Source organism: Rhineura floridana, chromosome 5 (assembly GCF_030035675.1).
Source record: "Rhineura floridana isolate rRhiFlo1 chromosome 5, rRhiFlo1.hap2, whole genome shotgun sequence".
Taxonomy (NCBI): Eukaryota; Metazoa; Chordata; class Lepidosauria; order Squamata; family Rhineuridae; genus Rhineura; species Rhineura floridana.
In genome coordinates this window covers 133,514,848-133,533,507 of record NC_084484.1, presented here as the reverse complement: position 1 = coordinate 133,533,507, position 18,660 = coordinate 133,514,848, and the positions used below count along the sequence as shown (strand labels likewise).

Sequence of the window (18,660 nt, the reverse complement as noted above, 5' to 3'; positions counted from 1 at the left end):
TATGGACAGAGATTAAGAAATATTTGTTAAGATGGGATAAATTACAGTTGTCATTAATGGGTAAAATATCTGTAATAAAAATGAATGTATTGCCGAGAATGATGTTTCTATTTCAAACAATACCTGTCATATCCTCTGATCTACCTTTCAAACAATGGCAAAAAGATATTTCTAAATTTGTTTGGCAGGGGAAAAAACCAAGAGTTAAATTTAAATTATTACAAGACGCCAAAGAAAGAGGAGGGCTGGGATTACCAAATTTGAGACTTTATTTTGCTGCTTGTTGCTTAGTCTGGATAAAGGAATGGATTCTATTGAGGAATAAAAGATTATTGGATTTGGAGGGTCACAACCTGAAGTGGGGATGGCATGGATATCTATGGTATGATAAAGTAAAAGTTAATGTGGATTTTAATAATCATTTTATAAGACGTCCTTTGTTGAATATATGGAATAAATACAAAACAAGGTTTTTTTTGAAAATACCACTATGTGTTTCAAGTCAAGAAGCATTTTATAGAAGAGAAATGGCTGGAAAAGAGAAATGGTTAACTTACCAAGAACTATTAGAAAATGTGCATGGTGAATATATAATGAAAGAGAGAGAACAACTAACAAAGGAAGGATATAGTTCACAATGGTTTGCCTATTTACAATTGTTAGAAAGATTTAAAATGGACAAGAAAATGTATGGGTTTGAAATAAATAAATCTGATTTTGAAATAGGTTTGTGTACAAATGATGAATGCATAATTGCAAAAATGTATAAATTTTTATTAAAAATGGACATGGAAGAAGAACAAGTAAAAGAGTATATGTGTCATGGCCCCGTCAGAGGACTCCTCAGATGAGGATGACTCGGGAGTAACAGCAGCAGACCCAGGAGCAGCAGGAGACACAGAGGAGCCTCCTGAGAATCCAGCTCCTTCTGCCCCTCAGCTGCAGAGCACCCCAGGGACAGCAGAGGCCCTGCAGCCAGACACAGACAGTGAACAGGATACTCCCCCCTCACCTGCAGAACGTAGACAGCAGAAGATCAGGCAGAAGAGAGGCAGGCCTGTCTCCTTAAGGCCCAAATGATGAGGGCTCACACCTGCTGTCCATCCTGCTCTTTATAAGGCACACCTTGGCTGCAGCTTGTTGCTGACTGCAACGTCAGGCGTGGCTTTGTGTAGACCTAGTTTCCCTGCAGCATCTGTTTGACTGACCTCCTTGGCAACTGATCCCGGACCTCCACTGACCTCGCTTCTGGACTTCTGACTCGGCAAGTACGCTTCAGATAGGCCTGGCAGATTTACAACCCGACTGCTGGCTAAGGACTTTCCTTCCCTGCCAAAGACCCAGGAATTTCCAGCCCCCCCTGGCACTGCTGATGCAGTGTAGAGCTGACAGTTTGCAGTCAGCCCAAACAAAGCAGGCAACAAAGGAGTGGGGGAAGTGCTGACCACGGAGCAACTCCAGCAGGAAAACTTGCTCCTGCGCTCACAAGTAGACCAGCTGCTGTTGGCCGTCCAAGGCTTGCAAACCCAGCTAGCAGCAGCCCCACCCCCTCTCCCTACAGGGAGAGCCAAGTGCCCTGTGACTCTCCCAGAGAAATTTACTGGGGCTTCCGACCAGCTCTCAGCCTTCTTGGCCCAGGCCCAGCTCTTCATGGAGTTACGCCCAGAGGCCTTCCCAGATGATAAGACCCGGGTGGGATTCTTGATTAACCTCTGCATTGGGGCGGCAGCTAGATGGGCCACGCCCCTGCTCCTCGAGCGCAGCCCCGTGCTCAACCACCTAGCCGCCTTCACCGGAGAACTGAAGGCTATGTTCGAGGACCCAGTCCAATCTGCCACAGCCAACCGCCGGATACGCAGGCTGCGGCAAGGCCGACGCCCCTTGGGGGAATATGTAACAGACTTTCGTCTATTGCAACAAACCCTGGGCTGGAACGAAGCCGCTCTCATGGACCAGTTTCAGGAGGGGCTGTCGGATGAGCTCCTGGATGAGCTAGCTAGGGTGGAGCGTCCTGGAACCCTGCAAGCCCTCATACGCCTGTGTCTCCAGATTGACGGGAGGCTGGAAAGCAGGCGTGCTGCCAACCGACCCCGGCCAGTCTACAGAGCATCAGCCCCAGTGGCTGGGCCCTTGGAGCCTGTCGGCAAGGACCCTACACCCCCGGCAGAACCGATGCAGCTGGGAGGGGCTCGGCCACGTCTCTCTGCGGCCGAAAAGCTGCGACGCCGGCAACAGGGCCTCTGCCTGTATTGTGGGACCCGGGACATTTTGCAGCCCAGTGTTCCGCGAAACGACCCACAGCCCCTGCCTCGGGAAACGCCCATGCCCCGGCCTTCACAGGCCCCTGAGCCGGGGCACCCTCATGGTTCAAGGGGCCTGCCACCTCAGTTCCTCACCGCCCAAGCATCTGACCGTGTTGATCGCACTGACAGTCCCCGGAAGGGGGACCCTACAAGTACCCGCCATGCTGGACTCAGGATCCACCAGCAATTTTATGGACGTGTCCTTTGCCAAGCTCCACTGGGTTCCAAGTCAACCCATTCACCGCCCTCTCCTGGTGGAGACTATTGATGGCCAGCTTCTCGCCTTGGGCCCTGTAGTACAGGAGACAGTGCCGCTCGACATGGCCCTGGGGGAGCACGAGGAAAGCCTCCAGTTCTACCTGGCTGCCGCACCCCACTTCCCGATTGTGCTGGGCCTGGCATGGCTCCAGCGGCATGACCCCATCATCCAATGGTCCACGGGCCGACTGACCCTCGGATCCCCCTATTGCCAAGCCAACTGCTGGAGGCCGAAGGAGCACATCCTGATGACGCAGGAGGCAAGCTCCGTGCCCGAGGCCTTACCAGAACAGTACCGGGAGTTCGCGGATGTGTTTGGGAAGCAAGAGGCAGACCAGTTGCCGCCCCATCATCCTTACGACTGTCCCATTGACCTGCTCCCCAGAGCCAAGATTCCCATGGGCCGGCTTTATTCCCTGTCAGAACCCGAACTGGCAGCCCTCAGAGAGTTCCTCGACAAGAACCTGCGCCAAGGGTTCATTCGCCCTTCCATGTCCCCTGCAGCCGCCCCTGTCCTCTTTGTCAAAAAGAAATGTGGGGAACTCTGGCTGTGCAATGACTACCGCGCCCTCAACCAGATTACAGTTCGGAATCGCTACCCTCTGCCCCTGATCCCAGAACTGTTAGAGCGGCTGCTGGGCGCTCGCATTTTCACCAAACTAGACCTGAGAGGGGCCTACAACCTGGTGCGTATGCGGGAGGGCGATGAGTGGAAGACGGCCTTCCGCACCTGTTATGGGCACTTTGAGTACACCGTGATGCTGTTTGGCTTGTGCAACGCCCCTGCTGTCTTCCAGCACTTCATGAATGACATCTTCCGGGACCTCCTAGACCGCTTCCTGGTGATCTACTTGGATGACATCCTGATCTACTCGCGGAACCCCTCGGAACATAAGGAGCACGTTCGAGCGGTGCTGCAGTGCCTGCGGGAGCACCGCCTCTTCGCCAAGCTCGAAAAATGTGCCTTTGACCTCACGACCGTGGATTTCCTAGGCCATCGCATCTCGCCCTCGGGTATCCAGATGGACCCCGGCAAAATTGAGACCATCCTCCACTGGGCAGCTCCGCGAAGCCCCAAAGATGTGCAGCGCTTCTTGGGCTTCGCCAACTATTGCCGCCGGTTCATCTCCCACTTCTCCGAACTCACCACGCCCATATCAGACCTGCTTCGAGGCAAAGAGAAGTTTGTTTGGACCGAGGCCGCTCAACAGGCCTTCCGGCGCCTCCAACACGCCTTTACATCTGAACCCATCCTCCAGCAACCCGACCCTACCCGACCTTACATAGTGGAGGCCGATGCATCGGATAAGGCAGTGGCAGCGGTCCTACTTCAGCCAGTGGGGAGCAAGCAGTCCCTGCTCCCCTGTGCGTTCCACTCCCGGAAACTCAATGCTTCGGAACAGAACTACACCATTTGGGAGAAGGAGTTACTGGCCATCAAAGTAGCCTTCGAGACCTGGCATCATCTCCTGGAAGGGGCACGCCATCTGGTCCAGGTACGAACAGACCACCGAAACCTGGAGCACCTGCAAAGCGCCCGACGGCTGAACCAACGCCAGATCCGGTGGTCCCTGTTTTTCTCCCGGTTCCAGTTCACGGTCACCTACCTCCCTGGCCGCCGAAACACCCTAGCAGACGCGCTCTCTCGCAAGCCAGAATACCGAGCCGAGCAGGTCGATCGCCCCCTTCGCCCAATTCTTCGCCCAGAGAACTTCGCCGCTACCCACCAGCCGCAACCCCTCCTGGACCAGGTGCAGGAACAGCAGCAAAAGGACCCCTACGCCCTGGCCCAGCAGCGAGAGCTCCAGTCAGGGATGCCCGCCCGGGACAGCCCCTTTTCCTTGCAGCAGGGCCTCTTGTATCACCGGAACCAGTTGTATGTTCCCCCGGGAGCTCTGCGGGGAGAGGTGCTCCACCTCTGCCATGACAGCCAGCCGGCAGGGCATTTTGGAACGTATAAAACCCTCCACCTGGTCCTACGGGATTTCTGGTGGCCCCGGGTCCAAGCAGACGTTAAGGACTATGTAGCGGCCTGTGATACCTGCCAGCGAGCCAAGAGCCACCCCGGCAAGCCCCCAGGGCTCCTGCTCCCCCTGCCTACCCCCCGGGCCCTGGCGCTCGGTCTCCCTGGATTTTATCATGGACTTACCGGCCTCCCGGGGAATGACCACCATCCTCGTAGTCGTAGACCTGTTCACCAAGATGGCCCATTTCCTCCCCTGTGCCGGCCTACCCTCTGCCCCAGAAACTGCGCAACTGTTCTTGACCCAGGTTTTCCGGTTACACGGCCTCCCCGACCACCTGATCTCTGACCGAGGAGCCCAGTTCACCGCCCGGTTCTGGCAGGCCCTGTTTCGGGCCCTGAACATCCAGATCCACTTGTCCTTCGCCCACCACCCTCAATCAGATGGACAAACAGAACGTACCAACGCCACCGTCGAACAATACCTGCGGTGTTAAACCTGCTTCCAACAGGACAATTGGGTGGATCTGTTACTGCTGGCGGAGTTCGCGTATAATAACTCCGTGCATGCCTCCACGCGCCAGACCCCGTTCTTTGCCTCTTACGGCTACCACTCCCGATTCTTCCCCTCAGTGCGACCCCCGTTGCCGGTCCCCGCTGCGGATGTCATGCTGCAGGAGTTGCAAGCCCAGCAGGCAGTCCTGAAGGAGCAGCTGGAGCAGGCCAAGGACACGTATAAGCGCTTTGCTGACCGTCACCGCCAACCAGGCCCACCGCTGAAGGTAGGGGACCGGGTATGGCTCTCAACCAAATTCCTGCGTTCGCAACGGCTGTCTCACAAGCTGGCGGCTCGGAATGCAGGTCCTTTCCGGATCACCCAGCAGATTAACCCGGTGGCGTTCCGGCTCCAACTCCCTGCGTCCTTCCGCATTCACCCTGTCTTCCATAGATCACTGCTGACTCCCGCTCACCCGCCTCACCCCTTGGGTAGCCAACCACGGCCCCCACCACCGATACAAGTCAACGGGGAAGAGGAATTCGAAGTGGCGCAGATCCTGGACTCCCGGAGGCATCGGGGCTGCCTCCAGTACCTCATAGACTGGGGTACGGCCCTGAGGAACGCTCTTGGGAAGATGTGGCGCAGGTGCATGCCCCTCGTCTGGTCCGGCGCTTCCACCAGCGCTACCCGGATAAGCCGGGCCCCGGCGGGAGGCGGAGGGTTGGTCGTGGGGCGGGAGATAGTGTCATGGCCCCGTCAGAGGACTCCTCAGATGAGGACGACTCGGGAGTAACAGCAGCAGACCCAGGAGCAGCAGGAGACACGGAGGAGCCTCCTGAGAATCCAGCTCCTTCTGCCCCTCAGCTGCAGAGCACCCCAGGGACAGCAGAGGCCCTGCAGCCAGACACAGACAGTGAACAGGATACTCCCCCCTCACCTGCAGAACGTAGACAGCAGAAGGTCAGGCAGAAGAGAGGCAGGCCTGTCTCCTTAAGGCCCAAACGCTGAGGGCTCACACCTGCTGTCCATCCTGCTCTTTATAAGGCACACCTTGGCTGAAGCTTGTTGCTGACTGCAACGTCAGGCATGGCTTTGTGTAGACCTAGTTTCCCTGCAGCATCTCTTTGACTGACCTCCTTGGCAATTGATCCCGGACCTCCACTGACCTTGCTTCTGGACTTCTGACTCGGCAAGTACGCTTCGGATAGGCCTGGCAGATTTACAACCCGACTTCTGGCTAAGGACTTTCCTTCCCTGCCAAAGACCCAGGAATTTCCAGCCCCCCCCGGCACAGCTGATGCAGTGTAGAGCTGACAGTATGGTTAAGTGGGCAAAAAATTTTGGTTATAATATACAAATGGATCAATGGGAAAATATGTGGAAAAAAGGTTTGAAATTTACATTATGCTATAATCTTAAAGAAATTTTTTATAAAATGATGTATCGTTGGTATATGACTCCAGAAAAGTTGTCAAAAATGTATAGTAATGTTTCTAATGTATGTTGGAAATGTAAACAACAAGAAGGATCTTTTTATCATATGTGGTGGTTGTGTAAACAGGCAAAATTATTTTGGGCACAGATAGGTAGGATGATGCAAAAAATCTTAAAGATAAATATTCAGTCAAAACCAGAATTTTTTTTATTGGGTTTTATGGATAAACAAAAGGAAAAGAAATATGGAAGAATAATATTATATATGATCACGGCAGCAAGATTACTATATGCACAAAAGTGGAAAATGGAATCGATACCAACAATGGAAGAATGGCTATTGAAATTAATGGACTTAGTTGAGATGGACAAATTGACATGTCTTATTAGAGAAAAAACGACAGATACATTTCTTAAGGAATGGAAGCCTCTTTTGGACTTTTTGTTGAAAGAAAAAAATGAAATGATGATAATGGGATTTGACGATTAATTAAGATAGACTTTGGAAAAAAGTGAATTTCGTATGTTCTAGGAGACAGGTTTGATATATATTATATACTTATAGCTGATCTGTAACAAATCGGAAGTCAAGTTTTTCTTTTTATTTTATTTCTTTTTGTTGTATTGTTTTTGTTGTATTTGTATTTGTTTTTATAAAAATTTGAATAATAAAAAATTATTATATAAAAAAATTCTTGTCTTGATATAGGGTACAGTTCCTCAATGAAGAATATGTGTACATACTCAAACTGTAATCACCATCTACCTTCCTTACATAACATTCCTTCTCCTTCATCTCTCCCCTATGCTATAACAGGGGTATGACAGTGAACTACATTGCAGGCTTGTCATAAAATCTTGATGATACCTCCCTCTTGTGTGTGTGTTTGTATATATAGTGTGTTTGTATGTATAGTGCATTTTTGGAAGTGTAAGTGACAGCACTCCCCCTCTAAAGTTCAGAAATAGAGGGATCAAGTGGGACCTGCAACAAAATGTTGCAGTGTGGAGTGTTCCTGTTAAGAATTCCAGACACTCATTACATCCTTCCACCAACCCGTTCTGCATTTGCCTTTCTAACTGTCAGCATTCTATGCTCAATGAGCATGCTCAGTACAGGATAAGCATCAATGAGCATGCTCACTGGGAAGTTATGGCTTCCCCCCCAATTAATTGTCCCTATTAATTTCTTTTTGTACTTCTGCAAATGTCAGGGTTCCCCTGAGCATGCTGATACCTCCCTCTTGATTGTGGATGCAGTCATTTTAGCTAAGTCAGAACGAGCAATTCAGAGAATTCTCACTTCAGAGAATTGAGATTGTTATTGGTGTATGTGACATTATACTATAATGTTCCTTAAATATGTAGTTCTCATGTCTTGGTTGGTTTGTTTTTAAAAGTAACTCCACAGATACAAAGGAAAGCACACTGCTGTATTGACAAATGATTTTAAATAAATGTTTTGGTAGAAGATGCTCTCCAGTTAAAGGTTTTGTAGAAATATTGGGCTTCTATTGAAGAAATCTTTTCCACTGCAACAGCATGTTTTGTAATGATCCTTACTCCTGAAATGTTTGGCTGAGCAATATTGATGCATATATCAGACTGTTATTACTCAATGATGTGCTCTGTATGTTGAAATAATTTGGGGCTTCCAGCACCCAAAAGGCATATGATGTGCTCCAGGGACACTCTCAGTGATCTGTGACACTTCTTCTCTATATTTGTTTCCTGCTTTCCTGTTTGTATGATGGACACACATCCTTTCATTTTGCTTTTGTTAATATCTTTTCTCTAGTAAGCTTTGTCACTTTTATGTGTCCTCTCTTGTTCTAATCCGTTTGTTAAAGCTTGTTTCCTTCTAAATTCCTGCTTGTCCTCTGTTTTTGCTGTTGGCATTTTTTGTTATACTTTTGCCAGCTGTGTATGTTCTACTCTTCTTTGGCATGCTACAAGATTGCTTTATTACATTTGCTCCTTTCTACCACCTCCGTCTTTTCATATATTTACTTTCTTCCTACTGCTGCTCTTTTCTGTTTTGCATTTCTATTTCTTTTTCACTACAGCATTATCTTCTATCTGATTTGTTTCGCCTTATTTTTCCTATGAGCGATATTTTTCTTTTGGTCAGGGTTTCCCCCTTTGTTCAGGTACTGGTGTCTATGTGACACTTAGAACTGTTAAGAACCTTTTTTTAAAAAAGGAATTGTCAAAGATCAGTCAATCTTTGGTAAACTGAGACAGAACATTCTGTTATATGATGTGTACATTGTGCAGATTTCCCTCTATACATTTCTTTTTGGGGCATGTTTGAAATGCCAGCATTACTAGAATAGCCTTTACCAGCTAATTGACTATTCCTCTGCTACTTCAGGATTTTTTTGCACTGAAACCTGTGTAATGGGACAGTGGAATCTACATTTCACAACAGCCCCAGCTGTGACCTGTGTCTCTGACCTAGAGAGGAGGATTCTTCCTCCTCCTGTGAATTGTCTGGGAATAGATCTGATAGAACTAGTGAAGCACCAGTGACGCCTTAGAGGTGAAGAAAAATATCCATGGCAGCACTTTTGGAAACAAAGGTAGCTCTTGGATTGTTGCTAGACATGACAAAGTGACAATGGCCTCACATAGGAGTGCTGAAGCTCTGTAGATCTGATGTTGAATTGGCTGTTTGTCTTCAGTTCCCTAGGGGGCTTGGATGACCAACACAAAGCAATGATCCTAGCAAAGGCCAAGGACAGATTGTGCATTTATATATTTTCAGGCAGCTCCTCTCCCTTCTTGGTCAACTGCTAGGATGAGGAACGTGTGGCCCTCCAGATGTGGTTAGACCCCTGTGATGTTCCTGTATTAATGTATATATGGTAAGTGCTGTTTGTATAGAAGATACATGGTAAGTGGAATGAAAGAGGAGGGGGGAGTAAATGAGCAGTAGAATGCTGGATGATTGGCTGAGTGTTTGGATGGCTGAGAGTATAAATGGAAAGATGACAGTTGAATCTGGGTGGACATGAGTGGGTTGTTTTGGTGGAGTTTGGAGGTGGGTGTGAGTTGGTGTATGTCAGGAGAGTGTGGAGAAAGAGGGAGGTGGAGTTCGGATTAGTAATAAGTCAAATATCACAGTAATAGATGAAACCATAAGCTTGTAGATCATTATCAAAGTTATCTTGTTATTAATGTTATTTAATAAATACTATTTTGGTTTACCGAAGGCCTGATCCTTGGCTGGGGTTTCACAGACCAGAAGGGAGGGTAAGCTAATAACCAAGGCTGAAGGGAAACAGTAACAAATGGTGGCAGCGGTGAAGAGGAGAAGATAACATTATAAGTATCCAGAGCAACCCCGAGTTATGAGTTATCTGCATTGATACAAGGGGGTTGGGAACAGCATAGGCACGCAGTCACGAATGTAACCGGATAGAGAGACTCAGGCAAGGTCTCTGGGAACATTGGTTGTAGAACGTGACTGGTGGTGCTGCCTAGCAGGGGGATCTATTGAGATCTGTGCTAGAGCGGAGAGAGAAACCATAAAAAAGGACAGTCCAGACTGGTGGAGTCCCTGGTGGTGCCTAGTGAAAGGCAGTAGCCACGAGCAGGTAGGAACCTGACAGGGAGAGCCAGGGAAGGGCGTCACAACCCCCAACTCCCATCAGCCCCAGCCAGTATGGCCAATGGTCAAGGGTGATGGCGGTTGGAGTCCAGCAGCATCTGGATGGCCTCTGTATTTGCTGGTAGGGAAGGCCTCTGGCTGGTAGGTGAACAGTCATCCACTGGTCCTGGACCTCTTGACAGGCCCAATGCCACCCCTGCTCTTGGGGGACAGGAGGTGAAGTGGGAGGAGTTTGGGTCAAGGTGCTCAGGGTTGCAGGTCATGGAGACAGTTGGCATGCATTCAGGAGGCTACCTTACTACAGAGAAGCCCCCAATGTGTGGAGGCTCTCCCGCCTTATGTGATTACAGTTGTGTGAGGCTGAATATCCAAACAGTGCTAGTGTAATTGCTGGAACCCACCAAGTTAGTACAGAGTTGTTCTGCACTCTGGGGCTGATTGAATTATAGTACAAAATATCTTGAGAATGCAGGTTGGGGAACGTTGATTTATAGCAACTGTCATGTTACTGTTTGTTCAAGCTCCTGCCAAAATGGCTGAACATCTTTCGATTTAATGTCACTCTGGTTGTGCAAGACTTTAGACATGATATATAAAATCTAATCCTTCGTCAGGCAGAAGGATCCTCTGGATCTAGCCTAATGAGCACCACACAAATTCTTAGTAACACCGACATGGTAGAATCAATGGCTTACAGCCCAATCATAACCGTATCTATTTAGCAGAAAGTTCCACTGATCTCAATGGTACTTATTCCCAAGCACAGGATTATAGTCCAAGTTACTCACATCCTTAGCAGAAATTTTGCTGTCAACTGTAGGCTGGACAACTGTATGTGGCTGTATCAAATGACATTTCTGTAGAATAAGAACAGAGGGACTCAAAAGCAGACATTTTTATCTGGCCATAATTCTTACAAACAAAAGCTGTGATCTTATAGATACATGTGTTTTATTATTACTTTTAATTGCTTTTTATCCACTGTATGTTTTTTGTAATCTTAATGTACACCACTTAGAAATGTTAGTGATTAAACGGCACATAACTAGCTGAAGAAAATAAATGAATAAAATGTGTTATTTGAGCAAACTTGGGAGTTGGGGCTGCTGGGTCAAAATTTCTCAGAAAATACTGTTCTGATAAACATTTTGGGAATTCTATTTTTTTGGGCTCCCCCTGAACTGTTGGAAAAAATTCAGCCCTCTCCCTGGAGAATATTCTGCAAAGTCCCCCCACCTGCATTTCACCATCTGCAGTAGAAAATGTTTGGATGTAACTTTGGATCCAATCCGAATATATATTTAATATTGTTGATGGAAACGGTGGCCTTGGCCCTTATTCGTTTCCGTCCTTCTCTTCTAGCCCATTGCCTTCTTCATCCATCAGCATGAGCAATATTTGGAATAAAGTGAGGAGAAATTTCTCAGAAAAGAATTTTCTGATAAATGTTCTGAGCATGTTTCATACACCTTCAAGCTCTTGCAGAATTCCACCTCTGCAGAACATTTGGTGAAATAGCCACCCCAATTTCACTGCATGCAAGAGGATGGAGAATTTCAGAGGCCAATTTTGCTCAGCCTTTATATTTTTATACAGAAGGCACATATATTGAAACCAATGGGCTTCTCGTGTTTGGCTGGGCCATTGCATGTGTTATTTGCATATGCTGGCTTTTCCAGTGCATGTGCTCTCTATTTATATAGCACAAAATGTCCCATATGATCATGCGTGCTGCACTAAGGTAGCACATTAAGTCTGTCAGTGCCTTTTGTGTAGGAACCTGCTAACATATATTCAACAGCAAAGGCCAGTTTGCATTTGTTTATTACTTCGTCTATTGTTCTTGGTCTGTTCTGTGTATGAAGCCCACACTATTGGATGCAGTTTATAGAAATTTATAATATTGGTCAGCAAAGAAAAGACACATCATACACATGCAAATACTATTAGGTATGAAGGTACCTTTATTGCTTAGGTAGTCTTAAAAATCAAACAATTAAAATAATAAGGCTGGCGTTAGAATAAACACTGGATCACTTCTCAAAGCACAGCTTTCTAGCACACATAATCTTCCATTTTGAGCATACATTGCAGATGAACATCAGTATAGTACAGAAGAGAGGGTCAGATTATGACCAGGGACACCCAGGATTGACTCTGAATTCAGCCATGAAGCTCACTGGATGACCAGTCATTTGTCTCTCAGGCTAAACTACTTCACAGGGTTGTTGTAAGGATAAAATGGGTGGTGGTGGTGGTGGGGACAACAATATATGCTGCACTGAGATCCTTAACGAAAAAGGAAGCTATAGATATATAAATGTGCATACTGCTTCTAAAATAACATGGAAATGGACTGCCTTCAAGTCAATTTTGACTTTTGGTGAACCTATGAATAGGGTTTTCATGGTAAGCGCTATTCAGAGGGGGTTTACCATTGCCTTCCTCTGAGGCTGAGAGACAGTGACTGGCCCAAGGTCACCCAGTGAGCTTCATGGCTGTGTGGGATGCGAACCCTGGTCTGCCAAGTCGTAGTCCAGCACCTTAACCACTACACGATGCTGGCTCTCGCTACTGCTCCTGAAGGACATATTAAAAGGCTCTGTGTGATAAATGAACCTGGAATACACTGAGGCCCAACTAGCATATTATTTTTTAACAGGGTAAATTCACCATGAGGTGATTTTACCATGTCAATTTCATATTGTGATGATGAGGATTTGAATGAATGCTTGCATGGTAACAGCTGGTGTTTTCAGAGCCAACTCAAGAGACAACTCCAGGATACTTCTGGCTAGGCAGACACCAGATTGACGCTTGCATGAGTATACTGATCCTCATGGTGATCACTGAAAGTCCAAATGACCATTGAGATACAAACAGGGTCAATGCGGTTGTCTCAGTCCAAAAATGAACAACATCTTTCCTACTCTGTGGCAGTTGGTACCTTTTCTCTTTCTCCCCACCGCCCCTGGTTAGGATTACAGAGAATCCTAGATTATATGGAGGTGTAAGACTATGTTTCTCAAACACTACATTCTTAAATGAGTCCATAAGAAGGGCTAGTTTAGGTGTACCTAATGGTACCTAAAAACAGCTGGTATAGCACAGTGGGGAGGAGAGCCTGGCTGGGAGTCCAGAGTCTGTGAGTTCAAATCCCTGCTCGTGTCTCCTGGGTGTCAAGGGCCAGCTTAAGATCACCCCCACAGTGAGTGGCTCAGGGGTTACGTGCCCTGCCACGTGCAGTCGTGGGCAAGCTGCATAGTCCCAAGGAGCCCAGTTGCCCCCCAGCTGGCAGTTGTGGACAAGAGGCTGGCTTGTGCAGCTGTGGCAAGCTGAGCAGGCCCTGGCCAGCTGGGGAGGACTAGCCTTAGAGGGAGGCAATGGTAAACCCCCTCTGAATACCGCTTACCATGAAAACCCTATTCATAGGGTAGCCATAAGTCGGGCTTGAAGGCAGTCCAACAGTACCTAACTAAAAGTTTTGTTATGGGTCATATCTTAGTGGTAGAGTGCATGCTCTGCATGTGGAAGATCCCTGGAATCTCTTTTTAAAGTCTCTCTGGCCACATAACTGGGCTGGTTTCCTTAGAGAGCCAACTGCACCTTAGAGAGCCAATGTCAGTCATTGGGCTAGGACCAAAGTAAAGCAGCGAAAGGAAAAAAAAATATGTGAAATTCTGCCTTTAGAGCTAAAAACAGGGTGGACGGGGGTGGAAGAGAGAGAATGGACCATTGGTCTCACCTCTGAAAGGTGGTTTTCCCAGGTATCATGCCATCACGTGGGTTATAGCGCCTCCTAGCATCAGAAGAAAAGAATGCACAGGAGTCAAGACCCGGACTGCTCCTTCTGGTCCCACTCCAGTTCATTCGAGATGAGGCCGATGTGAGTCCAGATGGACAGCAGTTACAAATAGAACAGGCAGAACATCAAGGAAAAGGGCAACTGCACAAACACAGGAGCATCTACAGCCAGAACACGAACTCAAAGGTCTTGACTCATTAAAACATTATAAACCTAGTCAAGTTGAAGGAACCTTACCACTAAATACCTGTGTATGAAAAAATGATACAAAACACACCCAGGCAGCCTGCATCAGGGAGGGCCGTGATGGCACAATACCTGGGAAAACCACCTTTCCAGGTGAGACCAATGGCCCATTTTCCCCAGGTAGCATGCCATCATGTGGGATATACCAAAACAGTCCTAGTAGGGAGGGGCTACCCGCTGCCTAAACACAAGAAACTACCTGTTGCAGAACATGCCTCCCAAAAGAAGAGTCAGCAGAGGCATAGTGATCTATCTTATCGTGCCTAATGAATGAGTCTGGAGTAGACCATACCGCTGCCCTGCAAATATCTGCAGGAGGTATATTAGTTGCGAATGCAGCCATGGTGGCTGCAGACCTAGTAGAATGTGCCGTGATATTGCAAGGCACCTGAAGCTTGAGGGACTCGTAGGCCAGGGCACTACAGGTGCACAACCAGCAAGATAAGGTGGATTTTGCTACTTCCCCCCCCCCCCACGGTTCTTGGGTGACAGGATACAAACAAGGATTCAAGTAGCCATATGTCTTGGGTATGGCAAAGGTAGATCTTGAGGGTTCTGCGGACATCTAGAGAATGCCAGGCTTTTCGAACAGATGAACAGGATTAGGACAAAAGGATGGAAGTACAATGTCCTGGCTACAGTGAAACATGGTGCTTACTTTGGGTCAGAAGGATGGATCAGGTCCTAAAATGACTGAGTCTTTATGAAATATGCAGAGATGGTGGGTCGATGACACTGCTCCCAACTCTGACACCTGTCTAGCTGAAGTGACAGCCACTAGAAAAAGGACCTTAAAAAAAGCACCCACAAGGGCACAGTTCTGAGGCACTCAAATGGGGGGTGCTGCAGTGCTTGAGAAACACTGCCTGATTTAGCCTCCATTCCCCCGGAATCACTTGCTGCCTACTGAGCCACCTGATGCGGACCATGTGCCTTGCGTGAAATGAATGGTTGAGACAAGCATGCCCAGGGCTTTCACCAGTAACATAACATTGGCTGCCAAGTGGCGCATCAGGAGCTGCACCATGTCTTTGATAATCCACTCCGGTGATAAGAAGACCATGGCTTGAGATGTGTCCAGAATGGCTCCCAGGTGCTGAAGTCATTAGGTAGGAGACAGATAACTTTTCTTGAGGTTGACTAAAAACCTCTGGTCCCTCAGGGCTGCGAGATTGTGACCAACATGAATTAAAGCCTGATCCATGAACTCTGCCCAGACCAATAGATTGTCCAGATACAGATAAAAGTGGACACCATGGAGATGGAGGTGGACAATCAGGGTAACCATCACTTTTGTGAACACTCTCGGAGCTGATGAGAGACCGAATGGCAGGGACCGGTATTGGAAATGGTGCTGGCCAAAATGCAAACCTGAGGAAGCATCTGTGGGCAGGTAACATGGAGATACGCCTCCTTCAGATCAATGGACACCAGGAAGTCCCCTCCTGTATGGCCTCTATGATCAAGGCTAGGGACTCCATTCTGAAATGACGATATCTCACAAACCTGTTCACAAACTTGAGGTCTAGGATGGCCTTCCATGAAAGCTCTCTTGGGGACTGCAAACAGGATGGAGTGGACCCCCGCGTAACGTTTGGCCGGCTGCACTGATTCTATGGCCTCTATATCCTGAAGATGCCATATGACTTCCTCCATTACCATCCATGGGTCGGAGGATAGGAGAGAAACTTGTTTGGTGGAAGTAGCCAAAACTCTATTTCATAGCCATAAGACAAGATATCTGTTACCCAAAAATCCATTGTTATGCATTGCCATTTTTCTGAGAAGTGGAGTAATCTGCCTCCTACAGGAATGGCATCAGTATTGCTCCTGTTGCTGACCTCCCCTTCCAGAAGAAGAGGAAGAGGGTCGTGGCTTACCCTGTTGTTCAGAACGACCCTGGAAACATTGCTTGGACCAAGAACCTTTGAAGGATCGAAAGTCACAGCTCCTCCCTCCAGATTGCGTTCCTTAAAATGGCTGAAAAGAACAGTATGGGACAAATCTCCTGAACAGCTTCCGGTCCTCTTTTTTATTAGTGGTGTATCCACCAGTACTGATTTGAGAGCCTCTTCTCTGAATAGCCTTGTGCCTGTGTAAGGCACTTTAGGGAGGTTGACTCGGGATGTAGTATCAGCATCCCAATGCTGGAGCAAGAGAGTCCTCCATGCTACCACACCTGCTGACACAGCACATGCTGCAAACTGTGTCCCATCCAGGGTGGCATCGGCCACAAAAGCTTCCAACTTGTGGAACTTCACCAGAGCCCTTCTGACCTTGGCAGGATCGAGTCCAGGAGCTCATCCAACCACATCATGGAAGCTCTAGTGAAAATGGGTGCTGCGCAAGAATCACAGATAGAATAGGGTGTTTTATCATGGTTTGTACAAAGTGCAAAATCCAATCTCTGTTTAGACGTATCCTTGAATTGGGAGTCCCTTTCTTTTGGCAGAAGAGACCTGGTAACCAAACTTGAAATTGGCTTGTCCACTGCCGGAATCTTTAGATGAGCCATAAAGTCTGAAGCATGGAATAGTGTTTGTTAGTCAAGGCTGAAACCTGTCTGGCATGCAAAGGGCCAGCCCATTCCTCCCTTGCCAACTTATCAAGAGGGTATGGAACAGGACCGCAGACTTTGGAGTTCTCAGAACCTTGGCGCCCTTAACTGGAGAGGGCATCGGTTTGGAGGAGGCAGAGTGGAGACCCAGTCTAACACTGAGACACACACACATGGTAGAGGGGTGTGGTGATTTGGGGCCCCAAGCACACACACATGGTAGAGAGGTGTGGTATAGCCCCACTGTGGGTCAAATACAGTAGTTAAACTTCTCTCCCTTTTTTTTAAACCTATACACTCCCTACCAGTAGGGAGAGGGCAGGAGACAGACAGAAGAACGAAGTTGAAAGAAATGAGAAGCTAGTACAACTATGAATAAACAATAAAGGTAGAAAAGTTAAATCAAAATGGAGGGCGGGAACAAAGGGAGTGAGGACCAGCAATATGGCCACCAGGAGAAAAGGGCGGGAAGACCCAACTGCCCAGAGCCACCTCCACAAGCTCGGTGAGGATCGCCTCACCCCAGCCCAAAATTAGTCAGGAGGTGAAGCCAAGACAGATATGCCCGCCTCCGCTTTGGCAGAATTGGGAAAGGAGCAAGTAAGCACCGCTTACCCCAGCGATGTACCAGAGCCACAGCCATGAGATTCCATTAAAGGAAAGGCACTAGCAAGTGCCGGAGCCCCAGCAGTTGGGTGGAGGAAACCGAGGCTACAGCCGCAAGCCTCATTCATGGAGAGGGGAAGAGCCAAAGGACCTCCAGGGCTGCAACCCCAAGCCACACAAGGTAAGGAAGCCAGGTCTGGAGTCAGGCCAGGAGACCTGACGGGCCGCAGCCAGGAGCCCTACACAGTACTCAAGTCGGGTCTGAGGGCAATCAGGAGATCCATGGGGCTGCAACTGCAAGTCCCACAAAAGGGGTGGAGAGGCCTGGGTGAATGGAGAGGGCTGGAGGGCAAAAGGGAGATCTGCAGGGTCACAGCCGTGAGCCCTGCAAAGGATGCACTGAAGGCTAGGATTCTCTACTGGGGCTGGGATCAGGGCTTCAGTAGGGCCCATTATAAAGAAAAAATCACCCCTACAAAAGCAATCACCCCATGCCACATACTCCCCACACACAAGCCTAAGCACACAAATTAAAACTCACCACAGTAAAAAGGTCAAAGAGTAGACAAGGATAAAGAGAATAGCCTTGGACGAACACAAGAATGAACTGGAGTGGGATTGGAAAGAGCGTCATGACTCCTGTGCATTCTTGCCTTCGGACGCTAGGAGGCACTATAATCCACGTGATGGCATGCTTTGTTGTTATTATGTGCCTTTAAGTAGATTATGACTTATGGTGATCCTATGAATCAGTGATCTCCAATAGCATCTATTATAAACTACCCTGTTCAGATCTTGTAAGTTCAGGTCTGTGGCTTCCTTTATGGAATCAATCCATCTGTTGTTTGGTCTTCCTCTTTTTCTGCTCCCTTCTTTTTTGGCATTGCCTGGGGTAAATCATCCCACTATATATGGCAGTTCTCAGTAAAGAGAAATTCAGATTAAATTTTGTGTTTGTTTGTTTTTTAAATCTGTTAACCTTTTGAAAACTAAAACTAATGCTTTTCAAAATCCTTTTTGCTAGCTTTTACATGAACAAGGAAAATACATTTATTTGCTTGAAAGGTGTTCATATACAAAACAAAGAACAAATGTTTTATCTCTTTCTTGAGCACAGGAGTCCTGTGGAGTCTATTCACTATCCAGAGGTCTGACAACTGCACTGAAATACAAATGTCAATTTTATCCTTGCAATTGTGATTTTTCCCCTATCAAAAGTGCAGCCTTTTGTTTTCTTTTTCAAATTGTCATAGCAAATAAAAGTAGTTTATTTTAATATGTTCAGGCTGTCTGCACAGCTTGAGAGATATTCAGTGTGGATTCAAACAGGAGAAGAAGCACTTATTTTTAAAGAGCTCCAGCAGGCCAGTTATTGC

The 18,660-nt window shown here is 47.7% G+C and overlaps 1 protein-coding gene across 2 annotated transcripts in view; it reads right to left on the bottom strand.

Moving 5' to 3' along the window:
• MORC1 (MORC family CW-type zinc finger 1) overlaps positions 1-18,660 on the bottom strand; it is a 95,155-nt gene that overhangs the window by 25,855 nt on the left and 50,640 nt on the right. For both annotated transcript variants that reach the window (XM_061628103.1, XM_061628104.1), the window contains exon 18: positions 10,859-10,927. In XM_061628103.1, coding sequence (XP_061484087.1) covers positions 10,859-10,927 — 69 coding nt within the window. The remainder of the gene's footprint in view (positions 1-10,858; positions 10,928-18,660) is intronic.